Here is a 22,569-nt window from a genome sequence, read left to right as displayed (position 1 = left end):
ATGCCGGGTTCCACACAATCAATCTGTGTTAAGAGAACATGAAGGAATTAAGTTATTATTAACTTACTAGTTTTTACCAATTTAAATGGATTTAATGTAAAACAAGATAAGTTCTCCCCCCCAAAAAAACTCAAGAATTGTGTCGCTTCAGCTTATTTTAAATAAGTAGCTTTTTATAGATGTCATTTTTTGAGTGGATAAAAATGTTTAATTAAAATAAAACTGATATGAAATTAATCAAATAAATAATTTTAATGAATAAAGTAAATAAGTAGAATAAATGAAATCTTTTTTTGTAGGAAAATCTGAGGAATTACGATGAAAAGACAGACATTTTTCCCCTTGGACTGATGTGGTTTGAAATGCTGTGGAAAATATCTTCTGGGATGGAGAGAGCAGAGGTCAGTATTGTTTCATTTATAATGTCATTCATTCATTCATTCATTCATTTTCTTTTTGGCTTATACCCTTTATTAATCTGGGGTCGCCACAGCGGAATGAACCACCAACTTATCCAGCATATGTTCCACACAGCGGACGCCCTTTCAGCTGCAACCCATCACTGGGAAACATCCATACACACTCATACACTACAGACAATTTAGCCTACCCAATTCACCTGTACCACATGTCTTTGGACTGTGGGGGAAAAGCGGAGCACCCTTGTCTTCACAAGAACGCAAGTCCGTTCTCTGCATTCTTGGAGTTGAGAAACAGCCTATGTCTACATGCCTAAATCCATTGTTGCTGCCATGTGATTGGCTGATTAGAAATTTGCGTTAACAAGCAGTTGAAAAGGTTGATATATATATATATATATATATATATATAGATATATATATATATATATATATATATATATATATATATATATATAAAAACACATTTACCGGCCACTTTATTAGGTACACCTTTTCAACTGCTTGTTAACGCAAATTTCTAATCAGCCAATCACAGTCCAAAGACATGTGGTACAGGTGAATTGGGTAGGCTAAATTGTCTGTAGTGTATGAGTGTGTATGGATGTTTCCCAGTGATGGGTTGCAGCTGAAAGGGCGTCCGCTGTGTGGAACATATGCTGGATAAGTTGGCAGATCATTCCGCTGTGGCGACCCCAGATTAATAAAGGGTATAAGCCAAAAAGAAAATTAATATATATAATGATATATATATATATACATACACACTGGTATATATACAGTGGTGAAATTAGGCATGGGCAAGATGGACGATCACCCAGGGTTGCATCTTGCTAGGGGCAGCATGGAAAACCAAACCCCAAAATATATACAAAACAATATTTATAAAACATAAAAAAACACAGTTTACACATTTAAATTATGTCAACACAAACTTTTATTTTGGATGTGATTGATTTTTGCCCAGCACTACCTATATTATTTTTTAATAATTGACTGAATAATTCTTGATTTTTGACATTGCAGATCTGGACAAATTTGAGAAATCAAAAGCTTCCTGACCAGTTTTGTGAGAGATATACAGCTGAAGTAAGACGTTTGATTTTCAAGTAAAGGTTGTTTGGATTGAGTTCAGTCTGTAATTCTGTTTTGTTTTTTTGTTTAGAATAAATTCATAGAGAAGATGCTGTCCGTGACACCAGAGGACAGGCCGCACGCTAAAGACATCAGACTAAATCTGGAGACGTTTTTCTCTTTGCATCAGAACAGCTTGAGTCAGAAAACTATCTGACTCTTTTGTTGTCTGTTTGGTCGGATGATAATGGTTTTCTGCAGAGCACTTTTAAGGATTTTACTGGTTTATTCATGGTTTAATGAACTGTTTAATGCTGGGATTTGCAAACTGGGCAGCAGAATAATATCAGGTGGTCCATGGAAAAGTTTGCAAAAAAAATAAAAATTTAATGCATAAAATAATAAATAAGATATTTAAAAAATATATATATATTAAATTATCTTTATTCAAACTTATTAAAGTGTTCTTCATGACTAAACAATGACAAACAAGTATAAATGGGATAAACACCAACACTGAATTAAATGCATTTCATTTACGTTTTAGGTTGGATGTCTTTTAAAGGAGGATGTTGATGTATATTGCATATAAAAGACCCCTGATGTAATGATGTGTAATTAGATGATAATATAAATCGTTCAATTAGTATTTGGTCATATTAAATTAAATATAAGCATAATATTCAGATTTATTATATATATATTTTTTAAATCATGAATTTCAAATGTTTCAAAGGTCTATTTTGTTTAAATATTTTACAAGTCTAAAATTGAATGTAGTTTCACAACATTTCTGAAACGGTGTCTGAATATAAATGTATTTTCATTCATTTATTCATTTTCTTGTCAGCTCAGTCCCTTTATTAATCCGGGGTCGCCACAGCGGAATGAACCGCCAACTTATCCAGCACATGTTTTACGCAGCGGATGCCCTTCCAGCCGCAACCCATCTCTGGGAAAATAAATGTATTTTATTACATTAATATAATACATATAAAACTTCTCCAGGGGTGGTTGGTTTGGTTTACAATAAATGCAATATTGTTTAATGTCTGCTGCTGGGAACTTTGCTGCTCAAGTGGACCTTTTTATTGACGAATGTACTGTATATGCTGGGTGGAATAAAGAAAGAATGGACATAAAAATGTGTTATTAATGCCCTCATCATACTGCCCAGGTAGCAGATAATTCCAAGTGGTGCTCGCTGCAGAGCCATTTGAGGAGAGGTGAGCTCCAGAGAGGGGGAGCTTAAGCTTGAGCTCCACCTTTTTTGCACTTCTTCTATGAGTGATGTCACTGGGGGTAGGGTTAGAGGTGGGGTTGGTGTACGCATTAAAACAGCTTACAGGAGGAGGAGCGAGAGCTCATGCTCCCCCTCTCTGGAGCTCACCTCTCCTCAAATGGCTCTGCAGCGAGCACCCTCTCGATAATTCTGGCCCAGACTTGGCATTGAGCTGGCACAGCAGGCGTTCACTGGAATACAGCATGTGGGCCAAACATTAGTCTTTACGGTGGCACACAAGACATGGGCCAGATATCAAATGTAGTGTTTGGCCCAAATGTTAAAAATGAATAAGTGGGCCACTTAAGTTTGGCCTATCCTGACCCAAATTTAAAATACTTTTTTTGGGTAAAGAAATATTGTAACACACAAAGTAATTTCCATCTTTCTGTTTGCATATTCTAACGCCTTCATTTTAATCCAGGAAACAATCAAGATTTAATTGTTTGTTTTTTAAATATATTGTTTATTGTATGTTGCAAAATAACTGAATTTAACCTTCATTGCATAAGTTTTATTAGCAAAATTATTATTTTACAAATTCTATTATTATGAACCAAATCTCAAAGCCAGTTTTTTTATTGATATAATTTTTTTCTGATTTTCTGATTGATTGATTTATATATATATATATATATATATATATATATATATATATATATATATATATATATATATATATATATATATATACACACACACACACACACATACACATACATACATACATATATACATGTATATATACATATACGCACACACGCACAAACACAAATTCATGCATAAGTAAATACATAAATAACTAATAGTACGGGCAGATTAATAATTAAACTAATTACAAGGATGTTGGGGGAATAATGTTTATGTAGAAATGTTGTGTTTTTATGTGTATTCTATTTATTTTCAGAATTATTAATTATTGTTTAATATGCAGGAATTTGTGAATTAAATTAATTTGTTTGGATATTTATTTATTGTTTTATATATGCAGGAATTTGTGGATTTATTAATTTATTTATTTGCATATTTATTTATATTTTTATTTATGCAGGAAATTGTGGGTTTATTCATTATTCATTTATTTGCGTATTTATTTGTTGTTTTATTTATGCAGGAGTTTGTGTATTTATTTATTTGCATATTTATTTATTTATTGTTTATATATGCAGGTATTTGTGGATTTATTAATTTATTTGCGTATTTATTTGTTTTATTTATGCAGGAATTTGTGGATTTATTTACTTATTTATTTATTTGCATATTTATTTATTGTATTATTTATGCAGGAATTTGTGGATTTATTAATTAATAATTATTTTGCATATTTAATTATTGTTTTATATATGCAGGAATTTGTGGATTTAATTAATTTATTTCTTTGGATAGTTATTTATTGTTTTATACATGCAGAAATTTGTGGATTTATTAATTTATTTATTTGCATATTTATTTATAGTTTTATTTATGCTGGAATTTGTGGGTTTATTTACTTATTTATTCATTTATTTGCGTATTTATTTGTTTTTTTTATGCTGGAGTTTGTGGATTTATTTATTTGCATATTTATTTTTTTATTGTTTATATATGCAGGAATTTGTGGATTTATTAATTTATTTGCGTATTAATTTATTTGTTGTTTTATTTATGCAGGAATTTGTGGATTTATTTACTTATTTATTTATTTGCATATTTATTTATTTATTGTTTTATTTATGCAGGAATTTGTGGATTTATTTATTTATTTGCATATTTATTTATTGTATTATTTATGCAGGAATTTGTGGATTTATTTAATTATTTGCGTATTTATTTATTTATTGTTTTATATATGCAGGAATTTGTGGATTTATTAATTTATTAATTTGCATATTTATTTATTGCTTTATTTAGGCATGAATTTGTGGATTTATTTATTTATTTGCATATTTATGTATATTTTTTGCAGGTTTTGACCTGCCTAAAGTGCAAAATGGGTTTTATATCAATTTCACTGCAGTCATGACACACCAAGTCCAGCTTTCAGTCCAAACATGTGCCATATCTGGCCCAGTTCAGGCCAGTCATAACATGACTGAGACTCAATGTTTGACCCTTTGTCTGCAAGGCAAACTTGATCCAGTCATGTACCGTAATTCCCTGAGGTATGTGGGCCAGGCCAAGCTGATTGTGTGGACCAGAGAAATTTTGCTGTGGGTCGTTAAATTTATTTAAAGAAATTCTTAACAATACTATTAATATTTGTCTTGCAATGCTTTATTTTGATAACATATAACTATTTGTCTATGCACGTAAATACTGGCAGCTTATTAATAAACCACACAAAAAACACACTTTCATCTTAAATTCAACCGGAAGTGGCTTTATAAAAGGGGGAATAACCCGAATAACACACGTCGCGGTAAGTCATTCAATAATTGTGAATTCTGTGGTAAAATATGGTTTATATCATTCTAAAATAGTCAGCTTCATTCTCAAATATTTCAGAGTTAACATTTTTTATATAATAAGCAAACAATCCTCTTTAAGCTAATTACGTTAGCTATTTGTTTACATCCCGTGTGACAAAACTATAATGAGAATTTAGCTCGGACTATCACAAAGCTAGCGGTTTGATGTCATAAAATGTATAGAAGTGCTAAAATATTGAAGTGTTTGTTAATGTGTGTTTAAATTAATTAGTAGTTCGTCTACTAAGTCAAAGAGCGATGTGATTCTAAGTCCACCAGGTGTCGCTGTTACCTCGCTGATGTTTTTGTTTGCGCATGCGCAGCTTGGTCAACAGAGTATGTCACCCATTCGATAAATAACTTTTGATAATCTATTCAGTCATGTTTAAATTACAGCAACCCCAAGACTTCGTAAGGATAAAAAGCAAACGGTGATAATTTTTTTCATTAATTTTTGGACTTAAAAATGTAGAAAAAGGTTATTATTATTTTTTTTACTTTACTAGATATTCAGATATATATAATCCATATAACACTAGATATTCTTTGTTGTTTATACGTTATCAAAAGTAAATAAATTGGTTAAATATTCAGTTTAAATGCACTAATAATTCTAAGATGTCAGTAAAACAGTGGAGAAAATAAATGTGAAAAAACCCTATAAATATAAGCTTTTACTTTTCTTTGAGCAATAGCATAGAGCAACAGCGAATACATACTGAGGAACGTATCATTAGGGAGGCGAGTAAATTAATTTCATATTTGTCTGTCAGCCTGCGTATGTTTAACCATTGTGTGCTGTTGGGGATGTTTTCATCCACTCTGGGGTCAGACCTAGCCCGGGGAAAGGGCCGGTTCTTTTTTTTCTTTTTCTTTTTTTTTTTTTTTTTGAACTTTATTTTTATACATTGAAACGTTTTACAGAACAGAACATTCAGTGACAGCAGCGGTCATTAACAAAAAATAATAATAATAATAAATAAATAAAAAAATAAAAATAAAAAGACAGTAGCCGCAGATGTAAATAAAAAATTACAAATTCTTTTTTTTTTTAACTGACCTTTTTGCAGACATTCACCCAATTTTCTATTTAATTACAAGATTTCAATACTAAATTTAGGAGACATTTTATCCACTATTTTCAGCTAAATTAGCTTGTTGGATGGTCATCATAACCACACATTTTGATGTGCTAAAATGTTTCCGAAATATTAAGAGTAAAGAAATATGACAAATATTTATTTTTAAAACACAAATTCATTACATCACATATCAATAAAAATAAATGGGTTATTTTTACTATTCATGATGGCATAGCAGTCAAAATACAAATGAGTTTATGTGGGACAAACTCTGGACGAATATCTGACCCCCCTTGCTACAGGCCTGGGGGTGAGTTTGAGGCTTAATTTGGCCACAACTTTTTTCTGTTTCAGTTAGCAGATTGTTTTTTTGGTGACAAATCTTATTTTGACACATATTTTGGGAAAATGCTTTGATTAAAAAAAAAAAAAAACCTCAACAATACACTGAGTGTAATTTACCACCCTTTTGTTAGGTACAGTATACCCACTTTAATTTGCTCTCATACTCCATATAAATCCAGAAACTAAGTTTTTTTTAAGCACAGGCCTATCTAAAGGGCTAACGCTGCCGACTGATTGTCAACAGTAATAATTACACATTTTACCTTTTCCCAACAGAGAAAACCACCAACAATCAAGAAGGCATGATTATATGCTGTCATGACTTTGAAATCAAGAAATGTGGTTATAATGAAAGTCAATGCGGCAAAAACAGACACGGTCCGTGTATCATCCGTTCATTTGATTATTCCTTTTATTACGGAAAACGAAACATCAGAAAAACGATGAATATTTCGTTTTTCTGTTTATTCTGTTGGCAGAAAAAACGGAAACTCATCTGTTATTCTGCTTATTAACTTAAAACGAAATATTAAAACAAACACAAAACCAAAACGAAATAATGAGTCAAAAAATGGTCTGTGTACGGTCCGTGTACATTTTGTTCATTTGTTTTCCATTTTCAAACGGAATAAAGGAAATGGAGAAAACGGCTGTTTTTCCGTTTTTCTTTTGCTCACGAGAAAACGAAAAAACGAGATTTTGACTGGATTTTCGTTTTTTGTTTTAGGGTAGGAAAACGGATAAACGACTTTAAAATTCATTTTACACATGTAGGCGGTGCTGAAACGCCCACTTTCCTTTAATTGGTCAACCAAATCTGCGCTCGTGACGTCACCCTCAAAATAAAAGCCTTACACGCAGGCTTTTAATTATTATTATTTAATTATATATTAACTAAGTTTACATATTCTATCATTTGAACCACACACAGTTAGCAGGCTTACATTCATTGCGTATGTATAAATTAAATAAAAACGTAAATCAGCAGTATTCTTAGACATTTAAATAAAATAAAATAAATATATATAAAATAAATAAAACATTAAAATAAGGTCATAGTTCACTGCCAAGCTTCTTGCTGCTGTGCACCTGATGCTGAGCAAAGAAAGCCATTTCCGAGCAGCACCTGGTTTACATGATTGTTTCAGAGCTATTGTAGGCCTAAATAATAGCCTACTCTGTAAAAATAATAATTTATTATTATTATTATTATTATTATTATTATTATTTACTTAGTTATTCAATGGTTGTAAGAACACATTGGACCCTGCATGGGGCTATAATAAATGGTACCATTTGTTTCTATTGGATTTTCTCCTATTTTAATTTAATATATGCCTTTAGCCTATTGTAAATATTTATTTGATAATTAATACTTTTTTATTGCAACGTCAAAGTAGGCCTGTCTTATTATTATTATTTTTTGTTATTATTTTGTCGTTGTTGTTGTTATTATTATTGTAGCAGGGACATAGCCACAGGTGTGGCAGAGTGTGCTGGTGCCACCCAAAGTGGCATCTTGCACCTGAAAATAGATGCCTTCGCGCTCAAGCGGGCGCAAAAAACTTGCACAGGCAAAAGTAATGATGAATGAAAAAAAACATTCTAATTATTTGTTAATAAAATAGTGCAACATTATTCTCAGTCAGCGTAGGCTGAAAAAATTAAGATCGCCAGCATTTCAAGGGTGGTTTTATTTTTAGTTCATTGCTGTGACGCGCTATATTTCACTAAGGCTGCATGAGACTGCGCATCTTGCTTATTTTCTCTATTTTACATACAGAACATATCATACAGTCCAGGTTCTACCGTTCTAGTGAGTGTGGGGCATTGCTTTACAGTGGTAAAGTGGATTATTTCTTGGCAAATTCATAATGATTCACTTTGTTTAGTAATAAATTTCATAGTTATAAAATAACTACATTTCAAGAATATGTTAACACTTTCAACTATTTAGGATTATTTATTGCATCAAAAGTAATTTCAAAGTAACATTAAATGTACGTATAAACTGCTTAATTTGTGTGTGTGTAAACACCCTAGATGCAAAAAGCTTATTTAGACCAGAATAGGCCTACTAAATGCAACGGTCAATGTATGTAAACTTATGACCTAAAATGTCTTAAATGACTAAATTTAAGTCTTTTTAAGTTTTTAAATAATTTAAGTTTAACATTTAAACTTTAAACTTCAAATTAACAGAGTATGGCAAATAAATTGTTTATTAAATGGAGGTCAGGTGTCTATCTTAATTATAATTATTAAATATTATGAAACTACAGTGGTGTATTGGAGAGTACGCACCTTTTAATTAATTAATTTTAAATAAGTGGTTTATCCTAAATAAAATGCAATGGGATCGGTGTGCAATGAATAGTTTGAAAACCCCTGGTTCAGACTAGACGAGCTAGCTGTCTGTGCGCTGCGCTAATAACTTGGCATTTGCTCTTTTCGGTGCTGCCAGATGCATTTATAGTGCATAAAAAATAAAAAAGGTAATTCGGTAAAGCGCGCGATGCTCGCAGAAATAAGCGCACTATATGCATATGTCGAATTAAGTTCTCTTTTTCTTTAATCAAGACTTTTCCATTCGAGGAATTACAGTTATTAATAGCTTAGTCCTTATAAACGATCAGTTTATAAAATACACAATTTACGGATCAAGCCTAATGAAGAATAAGAAGAATATGCAACGCATTATGATCCTTGAATGATCAGAGCGCATTTATATAAACTGTATATTTGATATAATCAATAATATTAAAAAAACATTATACATTTAAAGTAATGGAACATTATATGTTATAAAATCTAAACTATTATTTAGGCTACAGGCTAAATAAAGGCGCCTTTTCGGGGCTGTTCATCGCGTGCGTCAAAGAAAAGACATGACACAACCTCTATAAAAACTTGTTGTTTATTTACAATATCTAAAGGGATATAAAACATCTAACATGCATCTCCATTCTCAACGAGTTTCTGTGTTCTGCATCCTTCACAGACCGAGGTCTCATTCCGAGGTAATCTGTAAATATTCTCATTTGGTTCTGGCACATTCTTGATTAAAGGTGAAACTGACCGGCGCAACGGATGATTTGTCATCTAGGGTGACTACAGTTATAATACAGGTTATGGAACGATTTCACTTTAATTTCATATTATTATTTTATTAAACAAACAAACCAGTTTTTGTTTTGGCTCTGCATGCAGCGTATTGGATCTTTGAAGCATTGCACTTCAAATGTTATTCCTTTTTTTTTATTGTATTTTTAATATTTTTAATTATACAACACAAAATTGGTTCTAAACAGATACATTTTCCTATAGGCTTTGATGAAGTGTATATTTTTGTTCACACAGGTCCTATACAAAACTGTGTGGATGGATGATTTGTTTCTCCTTGAAAATCACTCATTTAATAAGCAAAACAGGCCAAAATGTTGTTTAGCTTGCGTCAAACTGGATGGACAATTTACAAACATATTGAATACAAAGGCTGGTTATTTTATGCAATGAGGGACAATAGGCCTATTACAAATTAAAGAAAATTATTTGCATATTAAAACGAAAATAGGCTATATAATACAACAACAGATCCTACCTCGTAAGAAATGACTTTAGATAATGTAAATAAGCATCAAGGTTTTTTTTGAGATTGTGTGTCTAATTCAGTAGTGTAGTGCGTTCGCGTGGGTTTCCTCAGGGTGCTCCGGTTTTCCCCACAGTCCAAAGACATGCGGTACAGGTGAATTAGCCTACCTAAATTGTCCGTACTGTATAAGTGTGTGTGTATGTGTGGATGTTTTCCAGAGATGGGTTGTGGCTGGAAGGGCATCCGCTGCATAAAAACTTGCTAAATAAGTTGGTGGTTCATTCCGCTGTGGCGACCCCAGATTAATAAAGGGACTAAGCCGACAAGAAAATGAATGAATAATGTGCAATACTAATTTAAAATACGTATCACTAACCTTATATGTGAAATAGCAGGGCCGCTGTAGCACTTTCTCAAGAAGAGCAAATGTCAAATTATTAGCGCAACGCACATGTAGCGAGCTCATCTGTTTGTCGGAACTACTAGACACAATTTTTTTAACAACTATAATGTGTTTAATTAGTTAATTTGAAATTTATTTCATTATTCCAGCAATACTTGTTGAGTGAAAGAATGCGCTAGAAATATGCATTGCGGCTCCCTTTATTGTACAGGCTTATTGCACTTAAACTTTTTTAGGTTCGGCTCTCGAATTAGTAAGGTTATGAGTAAATGTTATTTAAAATATTTAAAGCCTGCCATCTAGCCTACAATAACAGCAAATTTAATAATAAAAAAATAATAAGACAGGCCTACTTTGGCGTTGCAATAAAATAGTATTAATTATCAAATAAATAATTACAATATATAATTAAAATAGGAAGAAATAAATGAAAACAAATGGTACCCTTTGTTTTTATAGCAGGGCCCAAAGTGTTCTTATTCTGGTTCTGCTAACAACTATTAAAAAGAAAGAAAAAAAACACACCAAACAATAAAAACACTAGTAACTGATAATAATAATAATAATAATAATAATAATAATAATAATAATAATAATAATAATTATTATTATTATTATTATTATTATTATTATAAAGCCCTTGCTCTGAAACAATCATGCAAACCAGGTGCTCCTCGGAAATGGCTATCTTTGCTCTGCATCAGGTGCACAGCAGCAAGAAGCTTGGCAGTGAACTATGACCTTATTTTAATGACAAATGTCTAAGAATACTGCTGATTTACGTTTTTATTTAATTTGTACATACGCAATGAATGTAAGCCTGCTAACTGTGTGTGGTTCAAATGATAGAATATGTAAACTTAGTTAATATATAATTAAATAATAATAATTAAAAGCCTGCGTGTAAGGCTTTTATTTTGAGGGTGACGTCACGAGCGCAGATTTGGTTGACCAATTAGAGGAAAGTGGGCGTTTCAGCACCGCCTACATGTGTAAAATGAATTTAATAGTCGTTTATCCGTTTTCCTACCCTAAACCAAAAAACGAAAATCCAGTCAAAATCTCGTTTTTTCGTTTTCTCGTGAGCAAAAGAAAAACGGAAAAACGGGCGTTTTCTCCATTTCCTTTATTCTGTTTGAAAATGGAAAACAAATGAACAAAATGTACACGGTCCAGGCTTTTAATTAATATTATTTAATTATATATATAAACAAAGTTTACATATTCTATCATTTGAACCACACACAGTTAGCAGGCTTACATTCATTGCGTAAGTATAAATTAAATAAAAACGTAAATCAGCAGTATTCTTAGACATTTGTCATTAAAATAAGGTCATAGTTCACTGCCAATCTTCTTGCTGCTGTGCACCTGATGCAGAGCAAAGATAGCCATTTCCGAGGAGCACCTGGTTTGCATGATTGTTTCAGAGCAAGGGCTTTATAATAATAATAATAATAATAATAATAATAATAAATAATAATAATAATTATTATTATTATTATTATTATTATTATTATTATTATTATTATTATTATCAGTTACTAGTGTTTTTATTGTTTGGTGTGTTTTTTTTTCTGTTTAATAGTTGTTACCAGAATAAGAACACTTTGGGCCCTGCTATAAAAACAAAGGGTACCATTTGTTTTCATTTATTTCTTCCTATTTTAATTATATATTGTAATTATTTATTTGATAATTAATACTATTTTATTGCAACGCCAAAGTAGGCCTGTCTTATTATTTTTTTTTTATTATTAAATTTGCTGTTATTGTAGGCTAGATGGCAGGCTTTAAATATTTTAAATAACATTTACTCATAACCTTACTAATTCGAGAGCCGAACCTAAAAATGTTTAAGTGCAAAAAGCCTGTACAATAAAGGGAGCCGCAATGCATATTTCTAGCGCATTCTTTCACTCAACAAGTATTGCTGGAATAATGAAATAAATTTCAAATTAACTAATTAAACACATTATAGTTGTTAAAAAAATTGTGTCTAGTAGTTCCGACAAACAGATAAGCTCGCTACATGTGCGTTGCGCTAATAATTTGACATTTGCTCTTCTTGAGAAAGTGCTACAGCGGCCCTGCTATTTCACATATAAGGTTAGTGACACGTATTTTAAATTAGTATTGCACATTATTCATTCATTTTCTTGTCGGCTTAGTCCCTTTATTAATCTGGGGTCGCCACAGCGGAATGAACCGCCAACTTATTTAGCAAGTTTTTATGCAGCGGATGCCCTTCCAGCCACAACCCATCTCTGGAAAACATCCACACATACACACACACTTATACAGTACGGACAATTTAGCCTACCCAATTCACCTGTACCGCATGTCTTTTTACTGTGGGGAAAACCGGAGCACCCGGAGAAAACCCACGCGAACGCACTACACTACTGAATTAGACACACAATCTCAAAAAAAAAACCTTGATGCTTATTTACATTATCTAAAGTCATTTCTTATGAGGTAGGATCTGTTGTTGTATTATATATTTTCGTTTTAATATGCAAATAATTTTCTTTAATTTGTAATAGGCCTATTGTCCCTCATTGCATAAAATAACCAGCCTTTGTATTCAATATGTTTGTAAATTGTCCATCCAGTTTGACGCAAGCTAAACAACATTTTGGCCTGTTTTGCTTATTAAATGAGTGATTTTCACGGAGAAACAAATCATCCATCCACACAGTTTTGTATAGGACCTGTGTGAACAAAAATATACACTTCATCATAGCCTATAGGAAAATGTATCTGTTTAGAACCAATTTTGTGTTGTATAATTAAAAATATTAAAAATACAACAAAAAAAAAAAGGAATAACATTTGAAGTGCAATGCTTCAAAGATCCAATACGCTGCATGCAGAGCCAAAACAAAAACTGGTTTGTTTGTTTAATAAAATAATAATATGAAATTAAAGTGAAATAGTTCCATAACGTGTATTATAACTGTAGTCACTCTAGATGACAAATCATCCGTTGCACCGGTCAGTTTCACTTTTAATCAAGAATGTGCCAGAACCAAATGAGAATATTTACAGATTACCTCGGAATGAGACCTCGGTCTGTGAAGGATGCAGAACACAGAAACTCGTTGAGAATGGAGATGCATGTTAGATGTTTTATATCCCTTTAGATATTGTAAATAAAACAACAAGTTTTTATAGAGATTGTGTCAAGTCTTTTCTTTGACGCACGCGCTGAACAGCCTGTACTGTAGCCTAAATAATAGTTTAGATTTTATAACATATAATGTTCCATTACTTTAAATGTATAATGTTTTTTAATATTTATGGATTATATAAAATATATAGTTTATATAAATGCGCTCTGATCATTCAAGGATCATAATGCGTTGCATATTCTTCTTATTCTTCATTAGGCTTGATCCGTAAATTTTGTATTTTATAAACTGCACTGTTAAAAATTGTCCCGTTAAAAAACAGTAAAATACTGGCAGCTGCAGTTGCCAGCAATGTACTGTTATTTTACAGTATGTTGCTGTAAAAATACATGGACTACATTGATTTACACAATACTCAAGTGAACTCATTTTGCTCACTGAAAGCAACTGCCTCAACTTGGTCAACTGCTGAATGAGTTTATGAAGTAATGTGCTATATATGCTTAGAAGCATACTTATAATGATAACTTGTTTTAATTAATTAGAAAAGTTCGGTTTAACTCTAATGTCTTATTTTTCACAACAGCACACATACATGTAAATCTGGAATCACCAGAGAGATTCTGACTGCATCAGCAACTAAACAGCCGCTATCTTTAAATAGAGAAACATGCAGAATAACATCAGCAGTTCATTGTTCATCTTTAACTCATACACTGGCTCTACTCTCCTCCACAACGGTGACAGACAGAAGAAATTAGCTTCAGGTTTTACAGTAAAATACTGTTTTTTCCTTGATTTAACAGTAATCTACTGGCAGCTGTGGTTGCCAGCAATATACTGTTTTTTTACAGTCTACTTCCGTTGTGTAAATTAACAGTATATTACTGTTAAAATACATTTTTACACTGTGTTTTTACCTCTCACACCTTTAACCCTTTAAACCCCAGAGCATATACTTCAGTTTTAATTGAAGTGTCCACACTACTGAGTGTTCAAGAAACATGGAGCAAAGCTGAAGTAAATTCATTAATTAACTGACTAATTAAATGATAATTGAGGATTAACAATGAACAAATGAAGAAATACTGAAGGGAAAAAACAAGAACAGAACATACAAAACTTTAGTCACAGCTTTATAATGAAATAACCTGTAGAACAACAAATGATTAAATCATTTAAATGATCAGCGGATGATTAAACAACTCTACAAACATCATCACCAGCTACACTTATTACTTAATACATGTATTTTTGTATAACATTTACTAAAGTTCTTCTTGAGAAAAAGTTAAAGTTTTACGTCACCATCATGGAGAACAGAGTTTGCTTTAGTTGGGCTCTTAGCCCTGTCATTTTTAACATTTATATATCTTGGCTGCTGCAATTGTTAAGCACTTTGTTTGAAAAGCTCCTTTGTTGTGGCAAGCCAGCCAAAAACCTAAATAAGATCTGGTGATGTTCATGTTGCTATTAAATGGCAGAGTCTGTTCTCATTTAGTATAATAAAATTTACTGCTCTTATTCAAAGTTAAATCTATTGTTTTACATTATGTGTATATATATGGCAATGATTTCTGGAAGTTTTTAAGAATATCTTGGAAAATAACACTGCTCTATGGTGTAAATCGCACTCAAAGAGACATCAATAATCAGCATATGAACCTCAATAATGGTGAAAACAAATTTAACAAAATTAACAGTTTAACTCACAAACAGGCAACTGAAAGTCTAAACATAAACAACAGCAGAATCAAACACAAATAAAGAAAACCGTTAGACCATTATACAACATTTATTTATACCGCAATGCATGCTGGGATATTTCTACAGTGCCACTCCCAGCATGCATTGCAGCATGAAACATTTGAGATGTTACCATTGTTGAGATACAAGGTCAGATTCATGAGGTCTGAGTGTGTATTTGTCATAACTGAATTGTTTTTGTATGTTATTTCTTAACTGTAAAGTAATTACGGAGGCATCTTTTCTGTTTTCACTTCTCATTAATTAAATTAATACCTGCAACTTAGCATAAAATCTATTGCATGAGGCCCTTCATCCAGATTTATACCAAAACATTTATCAGATCTTATTTCAGACAAATAGATTTCTCTATTTATTGACTTCCCAACTTTATTGCTATAATACAAACGTTTTGTAAACTCTGCATTACAGCAGTTGGAAAGTCTTCTTAAGTGTGGTCAAGGGTGAATAGCCCAACTAAATCAGCCCCTCACTCCATTACGGTGACACAAAAAACACCTTAATTTCTGTTGGATCTCAATGAGAATAGTATGGAAGTCAAATCAGTCAGTAATAAGTGTGTCTGCTGTTGTTTGTGGAGTTGTTTAATGATCCTCTGCTGAGACTGAAGCTGTTTTATTTTATTTTATTTAATGCTGTAACTCAAGTCACTGTTTGTATTTCTTGTTTATTTTCTTCAGTAATTGTAATTATTAACAGCAGGTGTTCATCAGTGTCTGAATTCACTCATTAGTGTTCATTAAAACTGTCAGGTGAACTATATTAGTTAACTAGTATATGAAATAGTGAACAAGGGCACAAAGTGTGATTTCAAACACAGACTTCAAAACATCGAATCTGAACTCGGTTAGCTCACAGTTTTCTGCAGTTGGTTGCTTTCTCGAAAAACAAAAATGTTACCCAGAAAGCACTGTTTTTAACAGAATATTACTGTTTTAGTGAAAAAACATTATTTTACCGTAGAATCTGACCGTTTTTTAACAGCAATTTTTTACAGTGTGATCGTTTATAAGGACTAAGCTATTAATAACTGTAATTCCTCGAATGGAAAAGTCTTGATTAAAGAAAAAGAGAACTTAATTCGACATATGCTTATAGTGCGCTTATTTCTGCGCGCATCGCGCGCTTTACCGAATTACCTTTTTTATTTTTTATGCACTATAAATGCATCTGGCAGCACCGAAAAGAGCAAATGCCAAGTTATTAGCGCAGCGCACAGACAGCTAGCTCGTCTAGTCTGAACCAGGGGTTTTCAAACTATTCATTGCACACCGATCCCATTGCATTTTATTTAGGATAAACCACTTATTTAAAATTAATTAATTAAAAGGTGCGTACTCTCCAATACACCACTGTAGTTTCATAATATTTAATAATTATAATTAAGATAGACACCTGACCTCCATTTAATAAACAATTTATTTGCCATACTCTGTTAATTTGAAGTTTAAAGTTTAAATGTTAAACTTAAATTATTTAAAAACTTAAAAAGACTTAAATTTAGTCATTTAAGACATTTTAGGTCATAAGTTTACATACATTGACCGTTGCATTTAGTAGGCCTATTCTGGTCTAAATAAGCTTTTTGCATCTAGGGTGTTTACACACACACAAATTAAGCAGTTTATACGTACATTTAATGTTACTTTGAAATTACTTTTGATGCAATAAATAATCCTAAATAGTTGAAAGTGTTAACATATTCTTGAAATGTAGTTATTTTATAACTATGAAATTTATTACTAAACAAAGTGAATCATTATGAATTTGCCAAGAAATAATCCACTTTACCACCGTAAAGCAATGCCCCACACTCACTAGAACGGTAGAACCTGGACTGTATGATATGTTCTGTATGTAAAATAGAGAAAATAAGCAAGATGCGCAGTCTCATGCAGCCTTAGTGAAATATAGCGCGTCACAGCAATGAACTAAAAATAAAACCACCCTTGAAATGCTGGCGATCTTAATTTTTTCAGCCTACACTGACTGAGAATAATGTTGCACTATTTTATTAACAAATAATTAGAATGTTTTTTTTCATTCATCATTACTTTTGCCTGTGCAAGTTTTTTTTGCGCCCGCTTGAGCGCGAAGGCATCTATTTTCAGGTGCAAGATGCCACTTTGGGTGGCACCAGCACACTCTGCCACACCTGTGGCTATGTCCCTGCTACAATAATAATAACAACAACAACGACAAAATAATAACAAAAAATAATAATAATAAGACAGGCCTACTTTGACCTTGCAATAAAAAAGTAATAATTATCAAATAAATATTTACAATAGGCTAAAGGCATATTAAATTAAAATAGGAGAAAATCCAATAGAAACAAATGGTACCATTTATTATCGCCCCATGCAGGGTCCAATGTGTTCTTACAACCATTGAATAACTAAGTAAATAATAATAATAACAATACTAATAATAATAGGCCTAATAATAATAATAATAATAATAATAATAATAATAATAATAATAATAAATTATTATTTTATACAGAGTAGGCTATTATTTAGGCCTACAATAGCTCTGAAACAATCATGTAAACCAGGTGCTGCTCAGAAATGGCTTTCTTTGCTCTGCATCAGGTGCACAGCAGCAAGAAGCTTGGCAGTGAACTATGACCTTATTTTAATGACAAATGTCTAAGAATACTGCTGATTTACGTTTTTATTTAATTTATACTTACGCAATGAATGTAAGCCTGCTAACTGTGTGTGGTTCAAATGATAGAATATGTAAACTTTGTTTATATATATAATTAAATAATATTAATTAAAAGCCTGCGTGTAAGGCTTTTATTTTGAGGGTGACGTCACGAGCGCAGATTTGGTTGACCAATTAGAGGAAAGTGGGCGTTTCAGCACCGCCTACATGTGTAAAATGAATTTAATAGTCGTTTATCCGTTTTCCTACCCTAAACCAAAAAACGAAAATCCAGCCAAAATCTCGTTTTTTCGTTTTCTCGTGAGCAAAAGAAAAACGGAAAAACGGGCGTTTTCTCCATTTCCTTTATTCTGTTTGAAAATGGAAAACAAATGAACAAAATGTACACGGACCGTACACAGACCATTTTTTGACTCATTATTTCGTTTTGGTTTTGTGTTTGTTTTAATATTTCGTTTTAAGTTAATAAGCAGAATAACAGATGAGTTTCCGTTTTTTTTGCCAACAGAATAAACAGAAAAACGAAATATTCATCGTTTTTCTGATGTTTCGTTTTCCGTAATAAAAGGAATAATCAAATGAACGGATGATACACGGACCAGACACCAACAGTAAATTAGAGAGATAAAATGAAAATTTTATACTGCACAAAAACTAACAATGCATACATGACCAAGACTGGCTAAAAGGTTAAAAAATGCAGTCCACAATTACTTTTTATATTGAAAGTACACTGAAAAAAGTGTTGCATGCAGAACTGTTGCAAACAATTTATTTGTGTTGAATTTAGACAAACAAATTAAGTTTAATAATGTTCAACTTAATTTGTTTGTTTAAATTCAGCCCAAATAAATTGTTTACAACCACTTAACGTAAAAACATTGAGTATGTAATTTTGTGGGGGGTTTTTTCTACTAAATCAGTCATATCATTTGTGAACTTAAGCATTTAAAGAATTAAAATCCTGTCATTTTTAAAAACATTTAGTAGTTTTGATCAGGACTGAGGCTGATTAACAGATTTATGCAAAACAATAAGAAAAATATTATTATAATAATATATATATATAAAAAAAAAAAAAAAAATATATATATATATATATATATATATATATATATATATATATATATATATATATATATATATATATATATATATATATATATAAAAATATAAATAATATTTATGTGATGCATTTTTACAGCCGTTTAATTTTAATTTAGTGGATGTTTACATCCCTAACATAACAAAAGGGTGGTTAATCTGTACAGTGCACAAGGGTTAAATTCGTGTCAACTTAAATTCAGGCCCTTGCTTATATTTTTATGTCATTTTTATTTATGACTTCTTTGCATTTTCCTCTGGGGAAAGACACTTTTGAACTTGACGCACTTGGTGAATAAAAAATGAGATAAAAATGACATGAATGAATGTCACTTTACTTTTACACAGAAATTTGTAGTTCTATTAATGCAATCTGTTGACTTTAGTAATCTGCCATTATATGCTGATGAGGCTCCCATAACTTCAAAAAATCCAGACAAATTCTAATGCGACTAATCCAGCGATGTTTGTGAAGTTTTGCTTGCTTTGATATGAATGTATGTGCGTAAATGAGTCGATGCATATATTTTGGGGGATCTGTTTTGTGAATTAGTGGTGTAATGTGCAAACCATGATTTTCTGCTAATCTAATCTGCTGTAGGCAGGGGCGTAACAACCGGGGGCGACGGTGTGAGGCGGGAGGTAGGGTGGGTACGTCCCCCTCACTTTTAGAGACAGATCATTTAGAAACAGATGATCATTAATTATACGAACGTACACTTTTGGATCTCAATCAGCTGTCCTCCCACTTATAAAATGTCTGCTACACCCCTGCCTGTAGGCCAATATTATACAACAGTTACTCATCGCTAATATAAATGCACAAGTGATGTTATGTAAAATATATCCACTTGTGTATGCATAACTGCTGCATTATATTTACTTACTGCAGATAGGCACAGGCCAGATCTGACATTCACGTCACTGTAAGCTCAAGCTCCCTGTTGTACATCTGAATGAATGGAGGCATCAGACACAAAACAACACTCTGTTATACTGGATGAGCAGCTACAGTACGTGTCTACAGAGAAAAAAAAAGATATGAATGACTATATTATCACCAGGGGCAACATTACTTCTGTTGTTTACCATAGTAAAGAGCAGTTGCTTCCTAATATTAGACTTTAGATAACCACATCACCTTCTATCATTTTGATTATATAACTGTAATGAAAAGGAGATTATTTAAATGTGATATTAGTGTACTACTTTTAAACTCAGATATAAGAAAGTATACTTTCGTTTCAGTTTATAATTTTAGTACTTCTCTGAGTTATGTAATATTGCATGTAAGTATACTACTTATACTAAAAGTCTTACCCTCGGTTTCGCAAACAAGGTTTAAGGCTAGTCAAGATTAAATTGCATGTTTGAGCTGTCTCAACTCAAAATAACTTGCAGGGAGATGTCTTAAAATATGTCAGTGTCATTTTTTTTTGTCTCCAGGTACACAGCAGTAATATATCTTTCTAAAGTCATTTTATAAATGTGACTTAAATAGCCTAAATTATCCAAGGTTTAGTCCTGGCTTAATCTAAGCGCTGTTTGTGAAACTGGGTCATTGTGTATTTGGCTTAGACTTGTTTATTAGCTTAGTTAAGTATACTTTTATTTATATATACACACACACACACACACACACACACACACACCAGCCACTTTATTAGGTACACCTGTCTGTATACATACCTGGATATACATACACACACACACACACACACTCTGGCCACTTTATTAGGTACACCTATCTGTATACATACCTGTATATATACATATACACACACCGGCCACTTTATTAGGTACACCTGTCTAACTGCTCGTTAATGCACATTTTTTAATCAGCCAATCACATGGCAGCAACTCAGTGCATGTAGACATGGTCAAACCGATCTGCTGCAGTTCAAAGGGAGCATCAAACTGGGGGAGAAAGGGGATTTAAAGGGTCCCCTTAGCCCTACACCTTCAAGCTAAAGAGAATTGGGACACCCCACCGCCTTCACGTGAACGTGCAAAACGATGGGTGGGGGTAAGGGGAAGGGCTAAGGGGTAGAATTGGGATCGGGCCTCATAGTACACTTAAAACTATACTTTCATATACTAAAATGGGCCAATTTAGTCCCAAGTGATATTCAAATAGTGCAAGGGTTAGATGATGTCGACTAATTTGGTATTGTACGATTTATGAATAATTAATTAATTAATACCAATTATTTTTGTATGGTCTTTGTTTTACCCATAACCAAATCATCTTGGTTGGTAAAAAAGGTGCACAACCAACCAATAGTATCTAAGGTTTACGCTAAAATGACTAAGTACAAGTGTGAAAACGAAAGATTGAAGCAGATCGAACTATAATTACACTAATATTGTAAAAATAAGTGGGCAGCACGGTGGCTTAGTGGTTAGCACTGTCACCTCACAGCAAAAAGCTAGCTGATTCTAGTCTCGGTTGGGTCAGTTGGCGTTTCTGTGTGGAGTTTGCATGTTCTCCCTGTGTTGGCGTGGGTTTCCTCCGGGTGCTCCGGTTTCCCCAACAGTCCAAACACATGCGATATAGGGGAATAAGTGAATAAGAGTATAAACTATATAGTGAATAAGTGAATTAATAAATTTGGCCATAGTGTTTGAGTGTGTGTGTGTGTGTGTGTGTGTTTTCCAGTACTGTGTTGCAGCTGGAAGGGCATCCGCTGTGTAAAACATATGCTGGATATGATGGTGGTTCATTCCGCTGTGGCGACCCCTGAAGAATAAAGGGACCAAGCTGAAGGTAAATGAATGAATGTAAAATGAAGAGCTTAAAGTACAGTATATTTATTGTTTGTGTAGTGCAGAAGTACTGAAATAATGCAAATAATCTGAGTGTACTTTTGAGAATATCTCCTTTATTAATGTAGAAAACAAAGTCGGACAAAAAAGTCCTTTATACCGTCACATGAGTGCAAAAGCTAACAAAGATACAAACTGTACAATTAAACATTTTTAAAAAACAATGGACAAAGCAATCTCCTTACATTTAATTCTCTGCAAAATAAATATATTTGACTCCTTTATGAAATTATCATTCTGTTAATGCGTTATACTGCAGTGGTTTGTAGGAAATTTACATTTCTAAAAATAGAAATATTCCATGGGAGAGTGTCGGGATGTTTTCACAGTTCAATGATTTCCTTCATCTGTTTTTTGTGTCGCAAATCTAAGTAAAACAAAAAAAATGAACAACGGTTTTGTTTTTGAAGCAAACTAAAAC

General features: G+C 32.3%; 1 protein-coding gene and 1 long non-coding RNA gene across 7 annotated transcripts in view; both read left to right on the top strand.

Moving 5' to 3' along the window:
- Positions 1-2,638, top strand: part of pkz (protein kinase containing Z-DNA binding domains) — a 10,521-nt gene extending 7,883 nt beyond the window's left edge. For 5 of the 6 annotated variants that reach the window (XR_015505116.1, XR_015505115.1, XM_087277863.1 and 2 more), the window contains 3 exons: positions 300-401; positions 1,446-1,508; positions 1,585-2,638. Coding sequence is in view for 4 of the 6 variants with exons in the window: in XM_087277863.1 (XP_087133989.1) it covers positions 300-401; positions 1,446-1,508; positions 1,585-1,710 (291 nt within the window). In the remaining 2 variants the exon portion in view is untranslated. 6 annotated transcript variants of the gene reach the window in all.
- Positions 2,639-4,937: 2,299 nt separating this feature from the next.
- The window catches only part of LOC147841226 (uncharacterized), a 28,068-nt gene continuing 10,436 nt past the window's right edge, over positions 4,938-22,569 (top strand). Inside the window, exons 1-2 of the long non-coding RNA XR_015506484.1 lie at positions 4,938-5,173; positions 21,982-22,089. This is a non-coding gene — a long non-coding RNA (uncharacterized LOC147841226). The remainder of the gene's footprint in view (positions 5,174-21,981; positions 22,090-22,569) is intronic.

This window comes from Danio rerio, chromosome 13 (assembly GCF_052040795.2).
Source record: "Danio rerio strain M-AB ecotype USA chromosome 13, GRCz13ab, whole genome shotgun sequence".
Classification (NCBI taxonomy): domain Eukaryota; kingdom Metazoa; phylum Chordata; class Actinopteri; order Cypriniformes; family Danionidae; genus Danio; species Danio rerio.
The sequence above is the reverse complement of the archived record's forward strand: the minus strand, read 5'-3'. Positions and strand labels throughout refer to the sequence as shown.